This window comes from Pantherophis guttatus, chromosome 2 (genome assembly GCF_059756535.1).
Source record: "Pantherophis guttatus breed Tessera chromosome 2, ASM5975653v1, whole genome shotgun sequence".
NCBI classification, from domain to species: domain Eukaryota; kingdom Metazoa; phylum Chordata; class Lepidosauria; order Squamata; family Colubridae; genus Pantherophis; species Pantherophis guttatus.
The window spans coordinates 138,957,713-138,982,017 of NC_142064.1; the positions used below are offsets into that span (position 1 = coordinate 138,957,713).

The 24,305-nt window shown below is 39.7% G+C and overlaps 1 protein-coding gene across 3 annotated transcripts in view; it reads right to left on the reverse strand.

The window, feature by feature from the left end:
- Window positions 1–24,305, reverse strand: part of ACVRL1 (activin A receptor like type 1) — a 54,808-nt gene that overhangs the window by 12,344 nt on the left and 18,159 nt on the right. For all 3 annotated transcript variants that reach the window (XM_034412408.3, XM_034412410.3, XM_087886916.1), the window contains 5 exons: window positions 22,698–22,912; window positions 21,298–21,397; window positions 19,235–19,381; window positions 18,691–18,966; window positions 16,221–16,418 (listed from right to left, as the gene is read on the reverse strand). In XM_034412408.3, coding sequence (XP_034268299.2) covers window positions 16,221–16,418; window positions 18,691–18,966; window positions 19,235–19,381; window positions 21,298–21,397; window positions 22,698–22,912 — 936 coding nt within the window. The remainder of the gene's footprint in view (window positions 1–16,220; window positions 16,419–18,690; window positions 18,967–19,234; window positions 19,382–21,297; window positions 21,398–22,697; window positions 22,913–24,305) is intronic.

Sequence of the window (24,305 nt, forward strand, 5' to 3'; positions counted from 1 at the left end):
ACCTGGGTTGGGCATGGCCAACTCGACATCACTCACTTCCACCAGTCACATGACCGCCCCCCTAGCCACGCCTAGCCAGCTGGTCATCAGGGCAGAAAACCAATTGTTAAAAAACACCGGGAACCACAAAACCCTTTTGACATCTCTCTCTCCCTCCCTTCTTCTCTCCCCCCCCACTCTGTATCTCTCTATGTCTCTCTGTCTCCCCCTCTCTCTGTATCTCTCTCTCTCTGCCCCTGCTGCTTCTCCATCGCCTGCTGTTGCCCTTACCTTCTCAGGCCAGGCGAGGCGTGACTGGGAGGGGAGGATGAGAGGCGGAGCCAGCCAGTAGTGGGATCACCCAACAGGGAGCCACAGCAGAGGGCCCAAAGAGCCACATGCGACTCTGGAGCCGCAGGTTGCCGACACATTACCTAGACTGTTGTTTTCTCATAGGGAGAATGGAAAAATGAGGCTAAATTGGTGAAGATCAGTGTTTTTCAAATTTGGCAACTGAATTAGTGTATGTAATGGTATGGATAAAAAAACAATAGTTCTTCATGTGAATCCTGTTTCTTCTCCATAGAATACAGGTAGCCCTCGATTTACAATCGTAATTGAGCCAGAAATTTCTCTTGCTAAGTGAGACATTTGTTAAGTGAATTTTGCCCCATTTTATGATCTGTCTTGCCACAGCTGTTAAGTGAATCATTGCAGTTGTTAAGCTATTAACACGGTTGTTAAATGAATCTGGCTTTCCCACTGACTTTGCTTGGGAGAAGATTGCAAATGTGATCACATGACCCCAGGACACTGCAACCATCATAGCAATAGCACTTAGACTTATATACCACTTCACAGTGCTTTACAGCCCTCTCTAAGCAGTTTACAGAGTCAGCATATTGCCCCCCAACAATCTAGGCCCTCATTCTACCCACCTCGGAAGGATGGAAGGCTGAGTCAACCTTGAGCCTGGTGAGATTTGAACTGCCAAATTGCAGGCAGCCAGCAGTAAGCAGAAGTAGCCTGCACTCGAACCACTGCGCCACCTACAGTTCAATCTTATCATACATAAGTATCAGTTGCCAAGCATCCAAATTTTGATCACATGATCATGGGGAGGCTGCAAAAGTCGTAAGTGTAAAAAATGATCATAAGTCATTTTTTTTAGTGCCATTCTAACTTTGAATGGTCACTAAACAAACTGTTATGAGTCAAGGACTATCTGTATACATTTTGGGAGCTACTAGCTAGGCAAGGGTTTTACAGACTTCATGCTAGAACCAGTATTTCTTAATGTGAAAGCTATTTTTAATTTGGAAAACATAAACATTGCAGTTACTAATGACTCATCTATCTTGTTCTTGTTTCTATGCAAACAAACAAACACAGACAAGTACTGCTGCAATCTTACTCACAATTTGCAATTTTATTCATTTCTAAATTACATTTATAGGATGCTCTACTCATTATGACTTGAAACACGCAAGAACGTGTTTATGATATTAAACCAAGGTAGCTCAACTTTTGACTTAGGATCAAAGTTTACCAGTATATAGTTAGCCAGGATTAATAACAAAATGATTTAGTTAAAGTCCAGAAAGAATATCTTTATAAATTATGGGGCATCTGTTGAACTAAAGTATACCATAACCCCTTAAAGCAGGGGTGAAATTTGTTACTACCGGTTCTGTGGGCATGGCTTGGGGGCGGCGGTAATATGACTGGGTGGGTGTAGCCAACTTTTTTTTTTTTACTTTTAAAAGCATTTTTTCTACAACCTTAAGAGGTTGCAGAAAAAAATGCTTTTAGAAGCATCTGACGATCAGGCAAGTCAGCTGGGATCCCCAGAGGCTTTTAAAGGCATTTTCCCCCCTACAACCTCTTCTGCCGAAGGGGTTGCAGAAAAAAATGCTTTGAAAAGCCTCTGACAATCCCAGCTGAGCCGCATGATCATCAGAGGCTTTTTTTTTTTAACTTTTAAAAGCGTTTTTTTGGCTGAAGAGGTTGTAGAAAAAATGCTTTTAAAAGTTAAAAAAAAAAAAAAGCCCCTGATGATCGCGCGGCTCAGCTGGGCATGGGCGGGGGGGCGCAGGGATTTTTGCTACCGGTTCTCCAAACCACCCTCCGCCATCGCTACCGCATCAGGCGATCCGGTCCGAACCGGGAGCATTTCACTCCTGTCTTAAAGATATTTGAGACTAATGGTTACAAAATCCTGGCATCTTTACTGTTAGAAGGAACTACCAATGCATTAACTGAAAAAAAAAAAAACACCCATCAGTTCTTGTTAACTTTCCATCAAAATATTGCATAGAGACATGGTGGTGCAGTGGTTAGAATGCAGTTTTGCAGGCTGTTCAATTCTGAACAGCTCAAGGTTGACTCAGCCTTCCAGCCTTCCAAGGTTGGTAAAATGAGGACCCAGATTGTTGGGAGCAATATGCTGACTCTGTAAACTGCTTAGAGAGGGCTGTAAAGCACTGTGAAGGAGTATATAAGTCTGTGTGCTATTGTTATACTGTTGTTATTATTATAACTTACTATCCTCATTAGCATATCATTCAAATCATAGAATGTAAAAATAGATGACAATAAAAAGAAATCCAAGGGTGAAACAATTACAAGTGGATAAAAAAGCTACACTCAAAAGACCTTGCCTAGAAAAAAGAATTTTGGCTGTTTCCTACAAGACAAAAAGTGTGTGAAACAAGTGCGAATTTTGAGGGAAGGATACATTAAAAGCACCCCCCTCCAAAGTGCTGAGACATACCTCAGCAAGTGGGTATACCTTTTAAGGAGCTTCCTCTGGCTAACCTAATTAGTGTTGCAATCATCAGGGACACAAATCTGCAGTCTCACAATCAGGGTGTAGAAACATGTACATTACATCTTGTTGGCTCTGCAAGCCAACAAGACAGACACAGACTTCAGAGGATAATTAGAACTGCAGAAAAAAAATGGACTTCCGGCGGCGATCTCAGCGCGTTAGGGACGAAAGGGGCGAAGCTCCGCTCCTGAGTCCCTAACAATCCCGCATCTGGAGCCGAAACAGGCGCTATTGATCTCGTAGTGATCAATAGCTTAAAGGGGAACATCTTAGGACCTCGGAGGGGATCGCAACTTCTCCGAAGGTACAAGATAAAGCCCTTAATCCAGAGCGAGGAAAAACCAGCCTTACGGGGCTGGCCGGAGGCGCTGATAACTGTATAAGAGGGAAGCGAAGATTGAAAAGTATAAGAGATCATCAACAGAAGACCATTATCCAGAACACCCCAAAATCTACCTGATAGTAAGAAGCAGCGCTGCTGGAAGAGAAACCCGAAAAAGAAAGAGGACAGCGGCGACGGAAGATAGATCGGAACGGAGCCATTTTGACAGCAAAGTGACAGCGCAAAAATCTGAACAGCTGAGTGCACAGTGAGAGCGGAAGAGCGGAAGGAGGTAATTCCTATGAATACTGAGACGAAAATAGTGAATAATTTAAAAAGACTTGGATATTAGTATTGGATCTTATAAGTGTGGACTGGATTGAGTGGAGAGAATTGGATAAATAATTAAACAAGAACGGACCGTGCAGCATTGGAGTGAGCGGAGAGAGTGTATGCAGCGTGGAGTGCCGGAGATCGGAGGAGAGGAGAGAAACCTGGACGGATCTTTACAATCTGATCGTATTGGATTTGACTGATGTGGAGTTGTCAGAGTGGATTGAACTAGATAATTCGAGAGAGAAAACCTTGTGGGAGAGTGCGGAGAGTTGAGACAAACTCCGGTAAACTTGACTGGAGTGGATTCATACAAACTATCTTTTATTGATACTTCTTGCGAAGATTAAGATACAAAACTGATACAAAGTGTGAGGGATTTGGACTATTTGACTATCAGAGACTGAACTGTTTGGATTGAACAATTTAATTATTGACTAATAGCTGATGAACCAGATGACAAGGACTTAAATAGAGAATATAACATTACACCTTGAGACCGGACGTGGATTCGGACGTGGATTCTAATAATAGGAACATAGAGGACTATAGATCAAATTGGATGGTGGAATAATCAAAGTGAACAGGGTGATCCAGACCTTTGGAACCGTATTTGGTTGGAAGGAAGATAAGTTCACATAACACCAAAAAAGATTAAAACTATAGTTAATGGACAATATATATACACTTGGTTCGAATTAAGCTTATTCTACTATATATCATAAGATACTAGATCCGGAAAATAACCTTTAATAACTTATTAGTTTGTCTCTTAAGTAGTCTGTCTAATTTGTTTATTTGAAGTTAATTAAACAACTATAGCATATTATCTTTAATTATATTTAATCAATTTATTCATATACAGTAAATCAATTTAAATAATTAGTTAGAATTATAATAATTAATCTGATATTGATTCTATTCTAGAACTATTATAATAAAATACATTTTATTCTGTAAGTAATTGAAGAAAAAGGTAACTAATGAATTGTTAGAAGCTTAAATTTTCCCCGTTGTTTTCCCCTTCTCTTGCTTTCCCCCCCCCCGCTTCCCTTTTTGCTGTTTTCCCAATATCGTATTATTAATTAGAAATATTCTGAAAAAAAAAAAAAATCTTGTAAAAGTAATCCTGCATCCAGGTTATAAACATTATATGTGAGAATTTTATGAAATTGTGGGCAAAAATAATAAGCATAATAGATATGGCAACCTCAAGCATACCAACTACTATTAAATCAACTAAGAAAATATCTCCAACCCAAACATTATTGGTGGCTTCCCCGGTCCAGCAGAAGACAGGGGAAATAACAGATAAAGAAAAGACTAACATTGGTATTCAAAACATCCAAGCAGCCCTTGCAATGATTCAGGAGGGAATGAAAAGGATGGAAGATAAGATGACCCTGAATCATGATGAAACGAAAAAGAACCATGAACAAATGCGATTGGATGTAGGGGAAATTAAAGATGAGATTAGAAATATAGATGAAAAAATAGAGAAAATTCAACAAAATATAACCGAAAACGAACAGAGAATCCACAAAGTTGAGGAAAAGGTGGAAGCCACAGCTACCAGGTTGGAACAGATGGAGAACCAACAAGCAACAAGAAGTCGAGACACGGAAGACGCACTGACATTTCTTGAAATGGAAAAGGCCTCTTTCTACTTAAGATTTCAAAATATAGAAGAACAGAGAGAGGAAGACCTGGGTGAAATTATGGTTGGAATCTTGGCAGAGGCGACACATAAGGATAAGGATGAAATAAGAGGTGGCATCGACGAAATTTACAGGGCCTTCACAAACTATGCCAGAAGAAACAAACTCCCTAAAGAAGTACACATCAGATTTACAAAAAAAACAATGAAAGAAGAAATATACCGAAAGATGAGAGAGGAGACAGTCATGTACAAAGGGAGGGAAGTTCTAACGCTGAAGCAAATACCGAGAAGGGCCAGGGATAGGAGAAGAGAATATAACTTCTTAACCCGACAGTTAAATAAACTCAAGATTAAATTTAGATGGCTTATACCAGAAGGAGTACTCATTTCTTGGGAAGGAAGAAAATTTCGAATCGATACCATAGAAAAAGCCCACGACTTCGCAGACCAACATTTAGGATATGAAGGAGAACAGGAGAGCAGAGGGGGCAGAGAAGATTCAAACCCCAGTGACCAAGAAGAGCAACCAAAAAATAAGGAGGATAAGGAACAGAAGAAGGGAAAGCTGGGGAAGGAGGAAATGATGGGGATCACACAAAGAGTTACAAGAAACACATCCAAACTCAAAACAACAGACAAATAAACAACACCAGGAATGGAAGAAGAACTAAAACTCATTTCTATAAATATAAATGGTCTAAATTCACCAAGCAAAAGACATCAGACATTCACTAAACTGCAAAAATTAGGAGCAGATATAATCACCCTACAAGAGGTACACATAAAAAAACAACAGAAAAAATTACTTGAAAATAAAAAATTAGGAGTAATGTACACATCTTTAGGAGACTGCAAAAAAAGGGGAGTGGTAATATATGTTAGAGACCATATAAGAACAAAGCCAATATATGTGGATAAAGAGGGTCGAGTCTTAATAATAGAAGTAAAACTGGAAACAAAAATAATACTGTTAGTAGCCATCTACGCCCCAAATGGAAACCAAATAGATTTTTATAAAAAATTACACGATAAATTAAAAGAGCTGGATTATGAAAATATCTGCATTGTCGGAGATTTTAATGCAATTGTCAACACACGGGAAGACTACTATAGTAACAGGAAGAATAAAATTAAAAGGAAGACACTGCCACAAACATTTAAGAACTTGGTACAAGAAATGAGTCTACATGACACTTGGCGAGAATTAAATACTACAACCAAACAGTACACATACTTTTCGGGCCCACATCAATCGTGGTCAAGATTGGATATGGCCTGGATGACACCCCAACTAAGTAAAGAAACGCACAACGTAGAAATTATGCCTAACATATGGGCTGACCACAACCCCATCAAAATAATTTGGAAAGGCTCCCGAAAACAAAAAAGATGGAAAATGGATACAAGTATTATAAAGGAAAAAGAGTATCTGCAAATGATGGAAAAAGAGATTAAGATATTTTTCCGAATTAACACAAAGGACCAAACGTCGTTACAAAATCTATGGGACACAACGAAAGCATATATTAGGGGCCTAACCATTGCATACGTGGCAAAGAGAAAAAAAGAGAAACAAAGAATCAGGAATGACTTATTGGAAGAAATCAAGATTGAAGAAACTAAATTACAACAGCACCCTAATAATAAGATAGCACAGCAAAAACTTAATTTGGCTAAACACAAACTGAATTTGACTACGAAAGCTGATTTGGCACAAAAAATAAAAATGGCAAAACAGACCAACTTCGAACACGCAAACAAAACTGGACGCTGGTTAGCCTATAAATTAAAAAAGCAAACAGACAAAAGAATTATACACCAGCTCCAGGACGAATCAGGAACTTTATTCCATACACACGTAGATAAGAAAAACATAGCCAAAACATTCTTTCAGAATCTCTATCAGCAGGAAGATGTTCCCGAAGACCAAATTCGAAAATATCTCAGTAAAGTAAATATTACACAATTCGAAGAAGAACATAGAGAGACCCTGAATCGCCCCATAACAATGACTGAATTGATTGAAGCCCGTAAAAAACAAAAGAACAATAAAACTCCAGGACCAGATGGAATTCCTACTGAATTTTATAAACATTCCCAACAAGAAATAGACGAAATATTGCTACAAGTCTTTAACGCAGCATTATTGACAGCTGAAATCCCAAAATCATGGACAGAAACCATTATTACGTTAATACACAAAGAAGATTTAGACCGGACCCAAGTTAGGAATTACAGACCCATCTCATTACTCAATGTAGACTACAAACTATTCATGTCAATATTAGCACAGAGACTTAAAACAATAATTCATAAATACATACATACAGATCAAAATGGCTTCATACCCAGGAGGCAGATTAAAAATAACTTGAGAACGATCATAGATATACTGGAATACTACGATAAGAAAATAGATAAGGAAATAGCTTTAATATCTCTCGACGCCCAGAAGGCCTTTGATAATTTAAATTGGTCCTTTCTCACATCACAACTGGAATTAATGAATTGCGGAGAGAAATTCCTTAAATTGATAAGAAAGATTTATTCCTGTCAAACAGCCAAAATTGCAATAAATGGTGACATGACACAAACTTTTGACATCCAGAAAGGCGTACGACAAGGTTGCCCCATGTCACCTCTATTATTTATAATTGCACTGGAAGTTTTATTAACGGAAATCAGGAAGGAAGAAGACGTGGAAGGCCTTAAGATTCGGGGAGAGGAGTATAAATTACTTGCCTTTGCAGACGATGTGATCTTCATATTGGAAAACCCAACACGATCGGGAACGAGGTTGATGACAATGATTGAGGAATACGGGGAAGTGGCAGGCCTCAAAATAAATAAGCAAAAGACGAAAGTATTGACGAAGAATATGACCCAAACACAACAGTTGAAATTAGAACAAGAATTAGGACTTCAAATAGTAAAGAAAATAAAATATCTAGGTATTTGGTTGACAGCAAAAGCAACTACAATTAAAGAAGATAATTATACCAAATTGTTAAAACAAATCAAAAAAGACTTAGAAATTTGGAGTAGATTACAACTCTCATTGATGGGCAGAATTGCCTCAATAAAAATGAATATATTACCAAGAGTACTATATTTATATCAAGTGATACCAATACACCCTGGAAGAGATTTCTTTAAGAACCTCAACAAAATAACAATGAACTACATATGGCAGGGAAAGAAGGCTAGAATTAAAATTAAAGCTCTACAGGATTCACGGGACAAAGGAGGCCTTGCAACACCAGATTGGGAACTCTACTATAAAGCATCAGGATTGACCTGGATTAAAGAATGGATGGCACTCGACAACAAAAGAACTTTATATTTAGAAGGATTTGATTTAATAAGAGGATGGCACGCTTTTTTATGGGACGGATTGGATAAAAGACACATGTATTTCCAATCTCATATAATTCGAGCTTCATTATTCAAGATCTGGCGGGATATTAAGAGAACGCACTATACAAAAATACCAAAATGGTGGTCCCCGATGGAAGCACTGATATACCCGAACACTCTCGAAATAGGAAAAATGATGAGGTACCAAGACCTACTGAATCATGAAGGCGAACTCATCTCAAGACAGCAACTCCAAAACTCCGGCATAAATATCGATTGGTGGCCCTATACTCAAATACACTCAAGACACATAGCAGATAAAAAGCAATATGGAATCTCGAATAATTTGAACGAATTGGATAAGATTTTGCAAGGCCCAGAACAAAAAATGATAACCAAATTATATAACTACCTACTTAGATATAAATTATTGGAAGAAACAGTAAAAGAAAATATGATAAGATGGGCCAGGGACATAGGGCACAACATTCAACTGGCAAACTGGGAGAAACTGTGGAAACAGAACATCAAAATGACAAGAGCCATACCATACAAAGAAAACCTCATAAAAATGTTTTACAGATGGCACCTAACACCAGCCAGACTAGCCAAAATATATCCAAACACCTCCCCGCGCTGTTGGAAGTGCAAAATAAAAAAGGGGACATACTATCATACCTGGTGGAAATGCGCAAAGGCCCAACAATACTGGAAGGACACAAAGGAAATCATTGAAGAAATATTAAACCAACAAGTAGAAAACACTCCAGAATTTTTTCTATTTGGAATGATAACTACACAACACAACAAAGAGACAAAATACCTCATCATACACATCTTGACAGCAGCACGGTTACTGTTTGCACAAAATTGGAAATCAGATCAACTCCCAACCAAAGACAAACTAATCTCAAAGATAACAGAATGTGCCGAAATGGATAGACTGACACTAGAACTCCAAGACAAAGAAGAAAGTGAATTCTATCTTGTGTGGCACCAGTGGTATCAATGGCTGGAAAAGGAAATCAGTACAAATATAGATGAAAGAACATAGGGTAGAAAAAATAAAACCGGAAATAAATAAATAAAAAAGGAGATGCAGGATTATTTCAATTCCAAAATATCTGAACTGACAATGTATTATGTATATATTAATTTATAAAGCAACATATATTCTGATGATGATCAAATCATATATGTAAAGCATAGTGTGGGTAGGTTGGTGGTGGGAATTCGTCTGTCTTTGTAATGTCTTTGTATTTTTTGTATTGTTTTTATATATCTGTTTAAAACTCAATAAAAAAAAAAAAAAAAAAGAATAAGAACTGCAGAAAAAACAATTGCTACCAACCTGCCTTCCATTGAGGACCTGTATGCTGCACGAGTCAAAAAGAGGGCTGTGAAAATATTTACAGACCCCTCACATCCTGGACATAAACTGTTTCAACTCCTACCCTCAAAACGACGCTATAGAGCACTGCACACCAGAACAACTAGACACAAGAACAGTTTTTTCCTGAACGCCATCACTCTGCTAAACAAATAATTCCCTCAACACTGTCAAACTATTTACTAAGTCTACACTACTATTAATCTTCTCATCTTCTCATCGTTCCCATCACCCATCTCCTCCCACTTATGACTGTATGACTGTAACCTTGTTGCTGGTCTCCTTACGATTTATATTGATATTGTTTCCTGATTGCTTATTTGTAACCTATGACTATCATTAAGTGTTGTACCTTATGATTCTTGATGAACGTATCTTTTCTTTTATTTCATTGATAGCATATGCACCAAAGACAAATTCCTTGTGTGTCCAATCACACTTGGCCAATAAAGAATTCTATTCTATTCTATTCTATTCTATTCTATTCTATTCTATTCTATTCTATTCTATTCTATTCTATTCTATTCTATTCTATTCTGTACATTAGAAGAAAACTCTAGAATGATAACTGAAACAAAGCCTGCGCCAGAAAGAATATTTCTCTCCGCAATTCATATGTTCTTCAGTTCCAAAAGGTCCCGAGCCTTGGAATGCCAAACACGATCTACTATATCTGAAATGTCAAGATCCATGAACCAGCACCAGGTGCCTGCTGACCTAGTGAAGAGTACTACAGGCAGACTGAAAAGCATATGCAAACACGATATGGATGGGTTCAATATTTAGTAAAAAGGGACGCAGTGGCTAAGACGCTGAGCTTGTCGATCGAAAGGTCGGCCGTTCAGCGGTTCGAATCCCTAGTGCTGCGTAATGGGGTGAGCTCCCGTTACTTTCCCAGCTTCTGCCAACCTAGCAGTTTGAAAGCACGTAAAAAATGCAAGTAGAAAAATAGGAACCACCTTTGGAGGGAAGGTAACAGCGTTCCGTGCGCCTTTGGCGTTTAGTCATGCCGGCCACATGACCACGGAGACGTCTTCGGACAGCGCTGGCTCTTCGGCTTTGAAATGGAGATGAGCACCGCCCCCTAGAGTCGGGAATGACTAGCACATATGTGCGAGGGGAACCTTTACCTTTACTTTACTTTACATACGCTACTCTAATAGATTTTTGAGGCATAATACAATATTAAAATGCTGTGTTGAAGTTGGATGCGACCTTTCATATCAATGGACTTTTAAATGTCTGACAGTACAGCTAGAATGGTTGTTGAACTCAGCATTACCAAACAAATGACTTGAGAAGCTGAACTAGCCAATTGGACACTTTTTCCTTAACAATGCCCAATGGTTCCTACCAGATCTCAGCACTAATGCGTTTGGTGCCACCTGCTGGCCAAGAACTCTATTTATCTAGGACCTCCATCAGCTTTGTTAAACCTTTCTATACTAAACAGCTCAATGTAACTTGACCCTAATCCATCTGACAACCTGATTTTGAATGATGGGGGTCCTGATTCCCAGTAAAAACACATCTCAGTGTTTTGCTCTAGCTAGAAGACAGGCATGATGCCATTTTTCCTCAAGATGGTCTTGCAATGCCAAGCAATACTACCAAATTTTCATATGCAGGTGGTACAGGATCGTCCAGAGACAGAGAGTGGCTATGTACCTTAGCGCATGTAAAAGGCAGCCAGTTAAAGATCCTTTATTGTGAATGTAATTGGCTTATTAACTAGCACTACAGGTATTTATTCAGAAAGGGAGACAGAATTAGCCCAGTTAATACATGCCTCAATTGGATTTTATTTTGGCTGTTTTTAATGTAATCACTATTTTCTTCGAAGCCTCTTGTTTCTGTAGTCAAGGATCAGACAAGTAATGAGATTTAGAACAAAGAAATTAACAATCTCACGAACTTCAACAGTATAATCTCTGGTTATGGAAAAAAAAACCCAAATTGAAACAGGGCAGGCATCAACATAGTTAGCTTCAGGCACTGAGCTGAGCTTCTGTTTGTTTAATCAGCTTACTGCATAAGCCATCATTGGTCTGGGTTCACATTAAGCTACAAATTATAAAGTACAGTGGCTGGGTTTAGGGAACATCCTAGGCTAAGCCAAAAATAAGAAACCCATTTGGGTTTAGCACAGTCTGTTAACCAGGCCAGTGACTTAGTGGTTTGAGAAGAACTGAAAAGAAGCCAAATGGCAAGAGACCATACAAAAGCAAGGGTTTGTAGGGTGGTAACCTAGAGTTACACATTGAGAGCACCTTCAAATAAGCTTGGACAAAGTGGGCTATTGGTATTTCTCTGTTAAAACATCTGCTCATTTTTTCCTTCTGCCGTGGCTGAGTAAAATTATTTAGTCCTGAGGGTGCCTCTCTTGAAAAAAGGAAAGGGACATCTCCTTTGCAGAAAAGGAGAGCCATTCTGTCCATCTAATGCAGCTCATGAAAACTTACGCCCTTTTAATATGTTGAAAAAGCCCCTATCAAACCCTCCCTCCCTCCCTCTCTCCCTTCCTTCCTTCCTTTCCTTCCTTCTTTCCCTCCCTCCCTCCCTCCCTTCTTTTGCAAATAGAAAAATCCCACACTCAGTGTCCAGCATCTCCAAGCATGGGTTGGAAAAACCAGAGGGGGCGCAAACTTTAGTTTTCAGCTGCCCAGTCATTTGGGAGATGGGTGACTTGTAAATTAAGCCATTTACATTTAAATTAAAATTCTGCCTCCCCTTCAGTCAAGAACTTTAGCCTTTGATCTGAAAATGAGTGCATAGTTTAATCTAAAAGCACCAGGCTAGAAATCAGAAAGTTGTGACTTCTAGTCCCTCCTTAGGTATGAAAGCTGGCTGGGTGACTTTGGGCTAGTCATTTTCTCTCAGCCCAGCTCACCTCACAGGTTGCTGTGGGGAAAATAGGAGGAGGAAGGAATATTAGGTACGTTTGCAGCCTTGAATTATTTATAAAAGATAACAAAAGTGGGATAAAAGTCAATCGTTCAAGCAATCATTCATTCCAATCTCAAACATGAACCAACAGTCATCATCAGTACATAGCAACTTCCTAATTTCCGAGCATTCCTAGTAGGAGGTAGCTTCCTATGTTGTAGCCTCTGCCTCCTGAGAGGAGAACTGCACCCCCATGTGGAATATTTAGGAAACATTTAAAAACATGGCTGTTTCAAAGACATGCATTGGGAACTGTGGAAAGAATGGGGGTGTATGTGAGCTTGAGATGAATCTAGCAGTGGTGGGTTGCTCCCGGGTCTGTCCGGTTCTTTAGAACCGGTAGTAAAAGTAGCAAGAGGCTCCGCCCACCCTCCTGGACATCATAACTGATGATCTGCGCATGTGCAGAAGCTTCTGTGCATGCGTGCGCTCCCGTTGCAAACCGGTAGTAAAGGTAAGTAGAACCCACCCCTGGAATCTAGGTTTTTTTTTATGTTACAAGGCATCATGTTCTCTTATATTATTATAAGTTTAAAGCACCCCTTTAAACTTATTTAAAGCGATTGTAATTTTGAACAGTTGTTAAACAACTGGTGTTAAGCAAGGACTACCTTAGTTTCCACTTTAGCATTCTAACCCCAGTGCTGGGCTGGCTCTTGATTCACATGTATATCCTCACTTAAGTTGCTCTTCAAATCAAAAGGATTGGCCTTTAGCTTATTCCAGCCCATAGTTTCAGAAAGCTGCCCCCCCCTCCCCAAATTTAGAAGGTTGAACTGGGGTCCTTTTGAACAAACTAGAAGCTTTACTATTGAGCATCATAATTCTTCAAATCCGTATTCTATGGGTCCAAGTCTATCAACTGAATACTTTTGATCCTTGAAAAAGTGCACAGGTTTATAGATACACTGTCTTACTTTTCCACACTAGGGCAGTTTCTACACTAGGGCAGTGATAATTGCCAGGGGCCAGAAAGCAGGAAATCCAAAAATTCTTTGGATCTTACTGCAGTGAGATAGAAGGACAGAAGAATGGTTGGTAAAGATGATAGACTCTGCTGGGATGGCTAAATTGAATTCTTTGAGTGGAGAAAACAAAAACTATGTTTATTGCTGATTGGAAATGCCTTATGGATTTTTGCACAAAATTTAAAAAAAAGTGAATTTATGGTTTACGATTTTGAATCATATATTGTTAACAGTAAGAGGTAAATTTTAACTGTTCTTCTACCTGCTGTAAAGAAAAGGCATCCTAAGTCTGCACTACTATTAATCTTCTCATCGTTCCCACCACCCATCTCTTTCCACTTATGATGGTATGACTGTAACTTTGTTGCTTGTATCCTTACGATTTATATTGATATTGTTTCCTGATTGCTTATTTGTACCCTATGACTGTCATTAAGTGTTGTACCTTATGATTCTTGATGAACGTATCTTTTCTTTTATGTACACTGAGAGCATATGCACCAAAGACAAATTCCTTGTGTGTCCAATCACACTTGGCCAATTAAAAATTATATTCTATTCTCTTCTATTTTCCTCTCTTTTCTATTTTCTTTTCTTGCACTTTTAGCTTTTCCTTTGAGTTCTTTTCTTTTCCTTCTCTACTTTATATTAGTTTGCATTGGTTTAATCTTTAACACAACTACATAATCCCCCACCCCCACACACAAAAATACATCTTTGGATCTTTGCTTGGTGTTCAGCCATCATTACTGCAAACTTGTATAGTATGGCCTGCACACAAGAACGCTTTAGAGGTGGGATCCTTTTCCAGCCTCTTTTCTGAAGGAATGTTACAAGCGCAAAGGGTGGGGGTGGGGGAATCAACCGAGAAACCATCACTGGAAGCCTCTGCATATTTTGCCAATGTAGGAACAGAGAGGCAGCTTCACTACTGCATTGGTCAGAGGATAGCCGAAGTTCCCTGAAGGTGGCCAGTTGCCAAACTAAGCTGCGATGCTGCTTGTTTCCTAATCAGAGTTGAACAAACAAAGTGCTGATTGAGTCTAATGGTCCCTTTAATCTGCAGGCTGGGCGCTGACACTAGATTACAGTGTTTATAATTTACAGCTAATCATTCGTGTGGAAAAAGAAAAATGAAAACACTTCCAACTAGGCCAGTCAAAAACATCCCCATTAACAGGCCTGATTAGCGATTGTTTCTACACAGGGAGCCAAAGGCAAAGGGGGAGAGTGGCAGGCAGGGCCAGCTCCTTCCATTCCCTAACAGCAGCTGAGATTCCAGTTCCTCAATAAAGCATGAACTCAACGGCAGCACCAGAAGTTACAGGTTTTTCCTTCAAATTAAAGAGCTGGACAACCTGCAGTCCCCCAAAGACTCTAGTTCTGGGCAACCCCTCTCTCCGTTGGCTTGGCGCTGATGGAGGAATGGAGATGGCCCACTGCCATTTTGAAAGAACCAACGGCCCTCTGTGAACCCTGCCAGTTTTAATGTATTCAGCAAATCACAGCTAAGCAAATTATGCCCAACCCCATGTATGAACTGTGTCCTAAGACTGTTTCTAGGCCACACAATTAGGATCTGTTCGCAGGATCTCTGAGCAGGTTAAGAGTTACTGGAGAGCTGTGAAAAGCTGGTAGTTATTCCACTCGTATATGTACAATTTCTAGCTTGGGCCACAGCACGGCGAAGACAACTCAACAAATGTTTGCAAGACTGTGCAGGAAGCTGAATCCAGCATGAAGTAACAAACAGAGATGACCATCTTGTGAGATTTCAGCTTCCTCCATTTATGGCAACACTTTGGCATGAAGGAGAGGGATAACTAAAATTCTAAATAGTCAAACACAATCTCCATGTTAAGAGGGAATAGATCTCTGATTACCAGAGAGACCCAATTCAATGCCAGAGCATTACTGACCCAGGGTTTGCATTACAGACTGCTAAAATGGCTGGACTCAATGGACATTTGGCCTGATCCAAAAAGGTAGCTAGCATAAGGCTCCCTGACAAAATGGCTGACCTGGTAGGTGTGGCCAGTCACAAAGCACCTCTTGCAAGCAAGAGAAATCAGTTTGACGGCTCTCTGTAACTCCCAGTAATGCTTTCCATTTTACCCTTTTCTGAACAGGTGGGCACACTGCCAGAAGCCATTAAATGTTGCAGATGAAGATGCTATTTCAGATATTTAAAATAATTCTGTGACTAGCAGGAAAAAAACCCGCCTAATTGTGTCTGGATCAGAGAGGATTGATTTCTGCAAAGCTTCCATCCATTTTTATAGAGCTCTCCTTTTGAACTTAGAATCTTGTCTCACTTGCAATTTACCATGGTATAAACATCCTGTGGCAAGAATAAGGGGATAGCACTTTCCCTGAACCATGAGGCAAGGCCTAGATTACCACATCTTAATTTATTTCCATTCGACTTTCCTTACCATTCACAATGGTTCTTCGGGCTATCTCCCACAGGACCAGACCATAAGCCCAAATGTCTGTCCGCTTGAAGGATTCAAAACAGTCCATACGAATCTGTTCATCCAAAACTTCAGGTGCCATATAGCGTTTGGTGCCCACCCGTGGGTTGTTCCCAATATCCAAGTAATCATTGCTCTGGGAATGCATGACTGCCAATCCTGAAAAAGAGGAACAACTGCACCATTATGGTTGGGCAATCCTACACCAGGAAGCTAAACATTGAAAAGGTCAGATTTAACTGGGGAAAAAAAGCATTACCCTGAATTTAGGAGAATAACATAACTTTTGTGGTTTGTTTAACATTACAGAGAGCATGAGAATGCACTTTGGTTTAATGGGATGAAGGTATATGCATTGCCTTTGTCTATGGCATATGAGTTCACATGCACCACAACTCCTGTCCATTCTTTTCCTTTATTTGTACTTGGCTTTCTATGATGTAAGAATCATGCTTCTTTTTTTGGAGCTGAGAGATGCCATTGTTTTTCACTCTATAAACCCTGTTCTACTGAGAAACTAATTAGGAATAAGGCTGACTGGGCTAATTAATAATCAAGCCACCAGACTTGAAATTCTGGGTTTAGAAAATTTAGAACTACACTGCCTTCAGTATGACCTAAGCATAGCTCACAAAATCATCTGCTACAATGTCCTACCTGTCAATGACTACTTCAGCTTCAACCACAACAATACACGAGCACACAATAGATACAAACTTAAAGTGAACCACTCCAAACTCGATTGCAGAAAATATGATTTCATTAACAGAGTGGTCAATGTCTGGAATGCACTACCAGACTCTGTGGTCTCATCCCAAAAACCCCAAAACTTTAATCTAAGGCTGTCGACTGTTGACCTCACCCCATTCCTAAGAGGTCTGTAAGGGGTGTGCATAAGAGCACCAGTGTGCCTACCGTCCCTGTCCTAATGTTTCTGTTAATTGTATTCATTTTATGTATTCAATTCACGCTTATATACTTATATATATTATCTAATTTGTACTCAACAAAATAAATAAAATAAAAATAAATAAAAAGTCTCTTTGGAATGTCCAAATCAGGGATTCCTAAACTTTTTGCCATCACACCTCTCTTTAGTGTAACATTAATGTACACATCTACCCTAAAAATCCAGATATCAAAATGAATACAAATGAATAATGAAAGCAATACAATGAAATTTTGAGAAAGGTGAATTTATTTTAACAATATATCTAAAACAGCGGTTCCCAACTTTCTGGCTCCACAGGCCGGCGGTGGCTGAAGTGGTGGGGGGGGAGGAGATGGTTTCACGTGCACACACACTGCTAGTGCAAATGGAGCTTCCTGTGCTCGCCTGCCACTTGTGTGGCCCAGTTGCCATCGGACCATGGACTAATAGTGGTCCACAGACTGGGGGATTGGGGACCCCTGATCTAAAATGTCCTTCACCTCTCCCTGGACTCTGAGTGCACTTCCCCGAGAGAGGAACACTGCACAATTTGGGAAACCCTGGTCTAAACAGAAAGCTTAACTTGCATCCCTGGGATTTGGTAAAAGCTAATATCTGAAGCCAGGAAACTCTTGTCTCCCTAGTGTGAATGGCTGATAATCATAGGTTATTTATCCTTTCCTATAAAACATATGGCTTGATCTGTTTATATGAGTTATCTGAAGTTATTGCACTGTAAACATATCTGGAAACAGATCTATTTGTTTACTCATACAAAGGTCAAACTAATCACCACTAAAGCATTCAGGAAATTATGTGCCTTTTTGGAAAAAACTGTGGATGTCAGATATGAACTTGTGAAAAGGAGTGGTTATTTCAGAAATTATTCCATTCCATTCCATTCCATTCCATTCCATTCCATTCCATTCCATTCCAACAGGTCCTGGACTCACAAAACATATTAAAATAAAAAGACTAAAATATAATAAAATAAGAACATGTATGAAAAGAGAAGAGTAGAACAAGATAAGAACAATGTAGCATCTAATTCTTTACACCATACAACCAATATAATTAAACCAGATAAAGACTGCAGTAAACAGGAAGTAGTTAAATTCTAAGCCCTCTACTAGGAGCCTAATCAAGACTGTACCTTCCATTCCTACCTGTGTGACATTTTGTTCCTATATTTGTAGCAGAGGTGGATCATACAGCCAGGGTGGGAAGTATATTGTTAGGCCAGGCTCCCCCAACCTTCCAGATATATCAATTTTAATTCCAAAATTCTCAGTAGGAATTCTGTGAACTGAAGCCCACACATCCGGAGGGTGACCAGATTGTAGAAGGCTATTAGGCTAATGACTTAGAAGTTCTAAGGGGCAAATATAAGAACTCAGATTACTTCCCCTAGAAAGCTCTTCTGAAAAGAGTACCTTTAAGAAAAAGGTACACATCAGCACCTCTGCTTTGTCAAAAACATTTGCTCTAAAATCCACTCACCTAAATCAGCAATGCAGCACTGCTTATTGTTCTTGACCAAGATATTCCTGCTTTTCAGATCCCGATGAGCAATGGCTGGCTTGCCCTGGGTGCCAAAGATCTCAACATGCAGGTGAACGAGCCCACAGATGATCGAGGTGGCCAGACGCAAGCAGGTCTCCACGTCCAACACTGTGCATTGCAAGTAATCATAGAGGGAGCCATGCTCATGGTAGTGGGTGATTAGCCAGAGCTGAGTACTTGAATTCCGTGATGTCATGTCTGACGCAATGAATCCTGTGGGCAGGGAAGGAGGGTAAAGCTCAGTGTACATTGCCAAAGTAGCCAAAGAAGCTATCCAAGTATCTATAGATTATGTTATGTTATGCGTATGGATAAATGAGAATTTTTAAATCTCTGAGCTTCTTCAGCTCTTTAAAAGCCTTGTGCAAATTTAGGAAGTGTACTTAGCTTCATGGGTCTTAAAATGTGCTTCCTCCGTTTGCTTGCCTAAGACTTCTTGGGACTGATACAGCTGCTGGATTTCTGCACTGTTTCCACTCACCTAAGATGTTGTCATGCCTTAGCAGCACCGTGTTGTAAATCTCAGTCTCACGGAACCATGACTGCTCATCACGGGAAGAGAAAATCTTGACCGCCACGTTCTCCCCATGCCAAGTACCACGCCACACTTCCCCATAGCGTCCTTTGCCTATTGTGGGAGAGAGGAACATAATTTTCAAACCCTTTCACTTGCCTTCACAAATGACTTCTTGCCTGAACTGACTGATATTTCACATTCATATGAGATGTAATCCTAGCATTTAAATGTCTAACATACCTGCCTCATTTTTTATTTTTATTTTTTTGGCCAAAGCAGCTGCAGGAATTGACAACAGTGAAAAATCATTTGATCAATTTAATCACAAATAGTTATTGATGAATAGTTGGCTCTTATAGCCTATTATCCAAAACTGCTATGGATAAATATACAACCCACTCAGAATCTAAATATTACTTTTAAATGCTTGAGAACAAAACGTTCAGAGGATGATTACTAGCAGAACTCAAAGTCAAATATTCCAAAACATTTTGCTAGTGGCAAACTGGCAATAAGAGATACTTCCATGGAAAAATTAACAGATGACAAACAGCTCTTTCCTTGCCTAATGTTTATCCATTAAGTTAAGAATTTTCTTCTCAGTATCTCAGAGTTAAGGCAGATCAGCCCAAGTGCAAGCTTGATCTCCATTTTAGGTTGGCTTGCAGATAACAGAAAGAAACATGTTTAATGAAATGGCTCAGAACTGAGTGATAAACATTAACATGTTTAGGTGGAGCATCTGTTAATGGACCTGAATACTTCAGACAGCAGGAAGACTATCCAGAGTTTGAATTTGTCCATGCGCAAATAATCCTTGCACATAAAAGAAGACAGGCTATTACTTTGCTCGACTACAGAATCTGTTTTGCACCTCTCATGATGTGTTCTATATTCAGCAAGTGAGCTAATAAATTTCTGTTTTATAGTGGGATAATCCTGTCTGGAAGAAAAATGATATTTCTGTTTACGGGGGAAATTGGCCTGCTTCAAGGCTGTCTGTCTTCTCCCTCATGCCAGCAACCTTCAGGGCAACCTACAACCAAGATTAGAAGCTTTGGGAAAAGCAAATTAATTTCTGATTATGAAATTAATATAGTGATGTCACGCCACCTTCACAGCTCTAGGTGAGACTTCTGAGGAGGAATCCTCAGAGATGAGGAGGTAGCCGAGCAGATTCACCCCATTACAAATATATTATTACTGTGGCTGGTTACGCAGCTGGCCAGATGCTTAGACTGGATTTGACATTTTTATTTGCCTATGAAGTTCTCCCAATGACCTGGGATAGGCAGATGTTGTTGTTTAATAATATTAAAGGTATTGTTGCATGATTTTGTAAGCTGTTCCAGGTAAAGCAGCCTTTTGCAACTGGCTAAAGGTGATTTTGTCAGTGCCAATGGTGGTGATGCTGGTGGTATTATTATTATTATTATTATTATTATTATTATTATTATTATTATTCAGAATTATACAACATGCACTAAAATGTGGTTGGGAGGGTACTAACAATATTGAATTTTTCTTTTTTTGCAAATTGAGGGTGGGGTCTCTCAGAGATCAAGAGCTGTGGTGATGCAGTGGTAAGAATGCACTACTGCAGACTAACTCACTGCTCACTTCAGGAGTTCGATTCTGAGCGGCTCAAGGTTGACTCAGCCTTCCATATTTCTGAGGTTGGTAAAATGGGGACCCAAATTGTTGGAGGCAACATGCTGACTCTGTATACCACTTAGAGAGGGCTGTAAAGCACTGTGAAGCAATATATAAGTCTTAAGTGCTGTTGCTATTGCTTCAGAATCTATAGTCTGTAGGCTCAAAACACTTTATAGGGATTGTGCCTAGAAAGAGTGCTGTGTGGAAGTGTTCTGAAAGTGCAAGCCAGACCCAGATATGCCTCATGAATAAAGTGATGGTTCAAATCTGTATATTTAATCAGAGAATTGGAATGTATATTCTTGTTTCCAACCAGTTCAGCAGTTCTCCGCCGGTGACAATTCAGATGTTTCTTTCTCTCCTTGGCTTACCAACGCATTCAACCAAGGTGATCTGCCGAGCCACAGTTCTTTGGACTAGAAAGGGCAGCCCAGAGCCACTTCCAGTAGTGCAGTCATCATTCAGCAAGACCTGAATACAAGTCAAACATGTGAAGAATCTTAGAGGAATTGATGGAGAGGTATATTTTGGTGAGTGTAATAAGCATGCCAAGCCTGCTTCTGGAATTTCCAACTCCTTAGTAAATTGCACTCTGCACTACATGCCCATGAAGGAAGGCGGGATTGGCAGCATTATGTGACAATTGCTTCCATCACAGGAATGCAGTGGGAACTTTTTTTCTGCAACTGTTAAATTAGTAACATAGTTGTTAAATGAATCTGGCTTCCCCATTGACTTTGTTTGTCAAAAGGTTGCAAAAGGGGATGACATGACCCAGGATACTGCAACCGTCATAAATATGAACCAGTTGCCAAGGCTCCAAATTTTGATCATGTGACCTTGGGGATGCTTACAATGGTCGTAAGTGTGAAAAACAGTCATAAATCACTTTATTCAATGCCGTTGTAACTTTGAACGGTTACTAAATGAAATGTTGTACCTATAATTCCTTTCCAATATTCAGTTGGGTTGGAAAGAATAAAAATATCAAGATCTAACACCAGGCAGAAATTATTCTAATGCACTTTTGTCATTTTGGTTTAGCTTGATTTAGCTTCTCTGGTTTCCCATCTCAGAAAACTTCTCCTCCATAGTTCATACCGAAGTTACTTTGAAAGAAACTTTAGTCGATCTTTAGGATCCTTCCAATGGGAGAAGGCAGAAGCGCTAACAATAGCAGGGAACATGTAATTACAGCCAAATATATTCATTCCGATGGAGGGGCAATCAACAAAGTAAAGAAAGGTGAACAATTTAGAGTGGAAAATATTCAACAGCAGTAAGATTAAAAAAAAGCCAAAGGCATTCCATGCAGGTCATGGAATTTGAACCTAACTTGTCACCATTAAAACAATGTTGTCTTAGAGCAGAGATCTGCAACCTTAAACACTCAAAGAGCCATTTGAACCGGTTTCCCACAGAAAAGAAAACACCAGGAGCCACAAAACCCTTCCCGTGCCTGACTATTTCTTGAGCGGCCACAAAATTAGCATATGTAATTGAATTAAACATTCTGTTTTCTTCTGAAACTTTTCTTTTCTTGGATTTATCTATGGTTGGCCTACCGGGGGTTGAAAAGCTCAATAAAAGGCGTGCCAGTGGTTGTCGCACATTGGTGGTTGTGATGCATATTTTGAGTGACAGGGAGCCACAGCAGAGGGGTGAAAGAGCCACATGCGGCTCCAGAGCCGCAGGTTGCTGACCCCTGGCTTAGAGTAAAGTGAGCAACTAACCACAGTGGCATTGAATGCCGTTCCTAATGCAGACTTACTTCTAAAGTGCTGTCCCCAGCCAGAGAGTTCTTCAGCATAAAATCCACGTCGCCTAGTTCATTAGACCCAAATGGCATATGTCTCCGCCGGCTTTGGGCCCACTTCCAGACAAAGAGACCAATTAATATAATGAGAATTAAAATAGCAAACAACGGAACCAGGATCATCAGGAGAAGGTTCTTCAAAGATGGGCCCTCTTCAGGCAGACCTTCATCTGATTGGAAGAAGAATCCATTTAGTTACTGCGGCTTTTTTTTAAATTTTTTTAATAAAACTTTATTAAATTTCAAAAAAATATACAAAATATACAAAAATGTACAAAAAAAATAATAATAAAGAAATTAAAGGGAAAAGAAGGAAAGGACAGGGAAAAAGCAAAACTGGGGAATGCTAAGAAAGAAAAAAAAAAAGCTGCAGAAAAAAGTAATTCCTGACTTTTTTTCGGTGCAATGCAAATGTAAAATACAATGACCCTTTGAGTTAGAATCAACCATAATACTTGGTACTTCTATAGCCATAAACAAGTCCAATAATCAAATCCCAGGGTTAAAGTTGGTTACTACTGCTTTTCTGATGGCAATGGGTCAGTGGTGAAATCCAAACTTTTTTACTACCGGTTCTGTTGGCGTGGCTTGGTGGGCATGGTGTGGCTTGGTGGGCGTGGTGTGGCTTGGTGGGCATGGCAGGGGAAGGATACTGCAAAATCCCCATTCCCACCCCACCCCTTGGGGAAGGATATTGCAATATCTATATTCCCATCCCACTCTGGGGCCAGCCAGAGGTGGTATTTGCCGGTTCTCTGAACTACTCAAAATTTCAGCTACCGGTTCTTGGAACTACTCAAAATTTCCACTACCGGTTCTCCAGAACCTGTCAGAACCTGCTGGATTTCACCCCTGCAATGGGTCCTATATAGATTAACCATGTATGGCTTCCCAGTTATTCTAAAGAAATGAAAATATCTCTCTGGAAAGAGTCATCAGAATGTCTTCACTCTATAACTCAGAAAGCCATATAGTCTTTGGATTTTCATTTCCTCTGACGATATAATTAACAAGAAATAACATTAATATGGTGTTTAGAGATAATTAAAATGATGCACAATTAAGGGAACTAGGTATGTCTAGCCTAACAAAGAGAAGGTGACATGTTAGCTGTCTTCCAGTACTTGAAGAGCTGCCAGAGAGAAGAGGAATGAGGACAACTTATTCTCCAAAGCAGTTGAGTGTAGGACAAGAAACATTGGATGGAAACTGGTTAAAGAGAAATCCAACCTAAAACTAAGGAGAAAGTTCCTGACAGTGAGAACAAGTAATCAATGGAAGAGCTCGCCTCCTGGAGTTGTAGATGCTCCATCACTGGAGGTTTTCAAGAAAAGATTGGACAGCCATTTGTCTGGGGTGGTGTAAAGTGTCTTGCCATGGGCAGGGACTAGAAGACATCCGAGGGGCCTTCCAGTCCTATGATTCTAAAAAGCAGGAAAGCTTAGCACCTAAAGCAACCTCTTAACCTTATTGGAAACCTAACTTCTGCACAAAACCAAAACCATCAAGGGATAACTATGGTGAGTAACAATCCAATTTTAAAAAGAAAGCAGAATTATAACA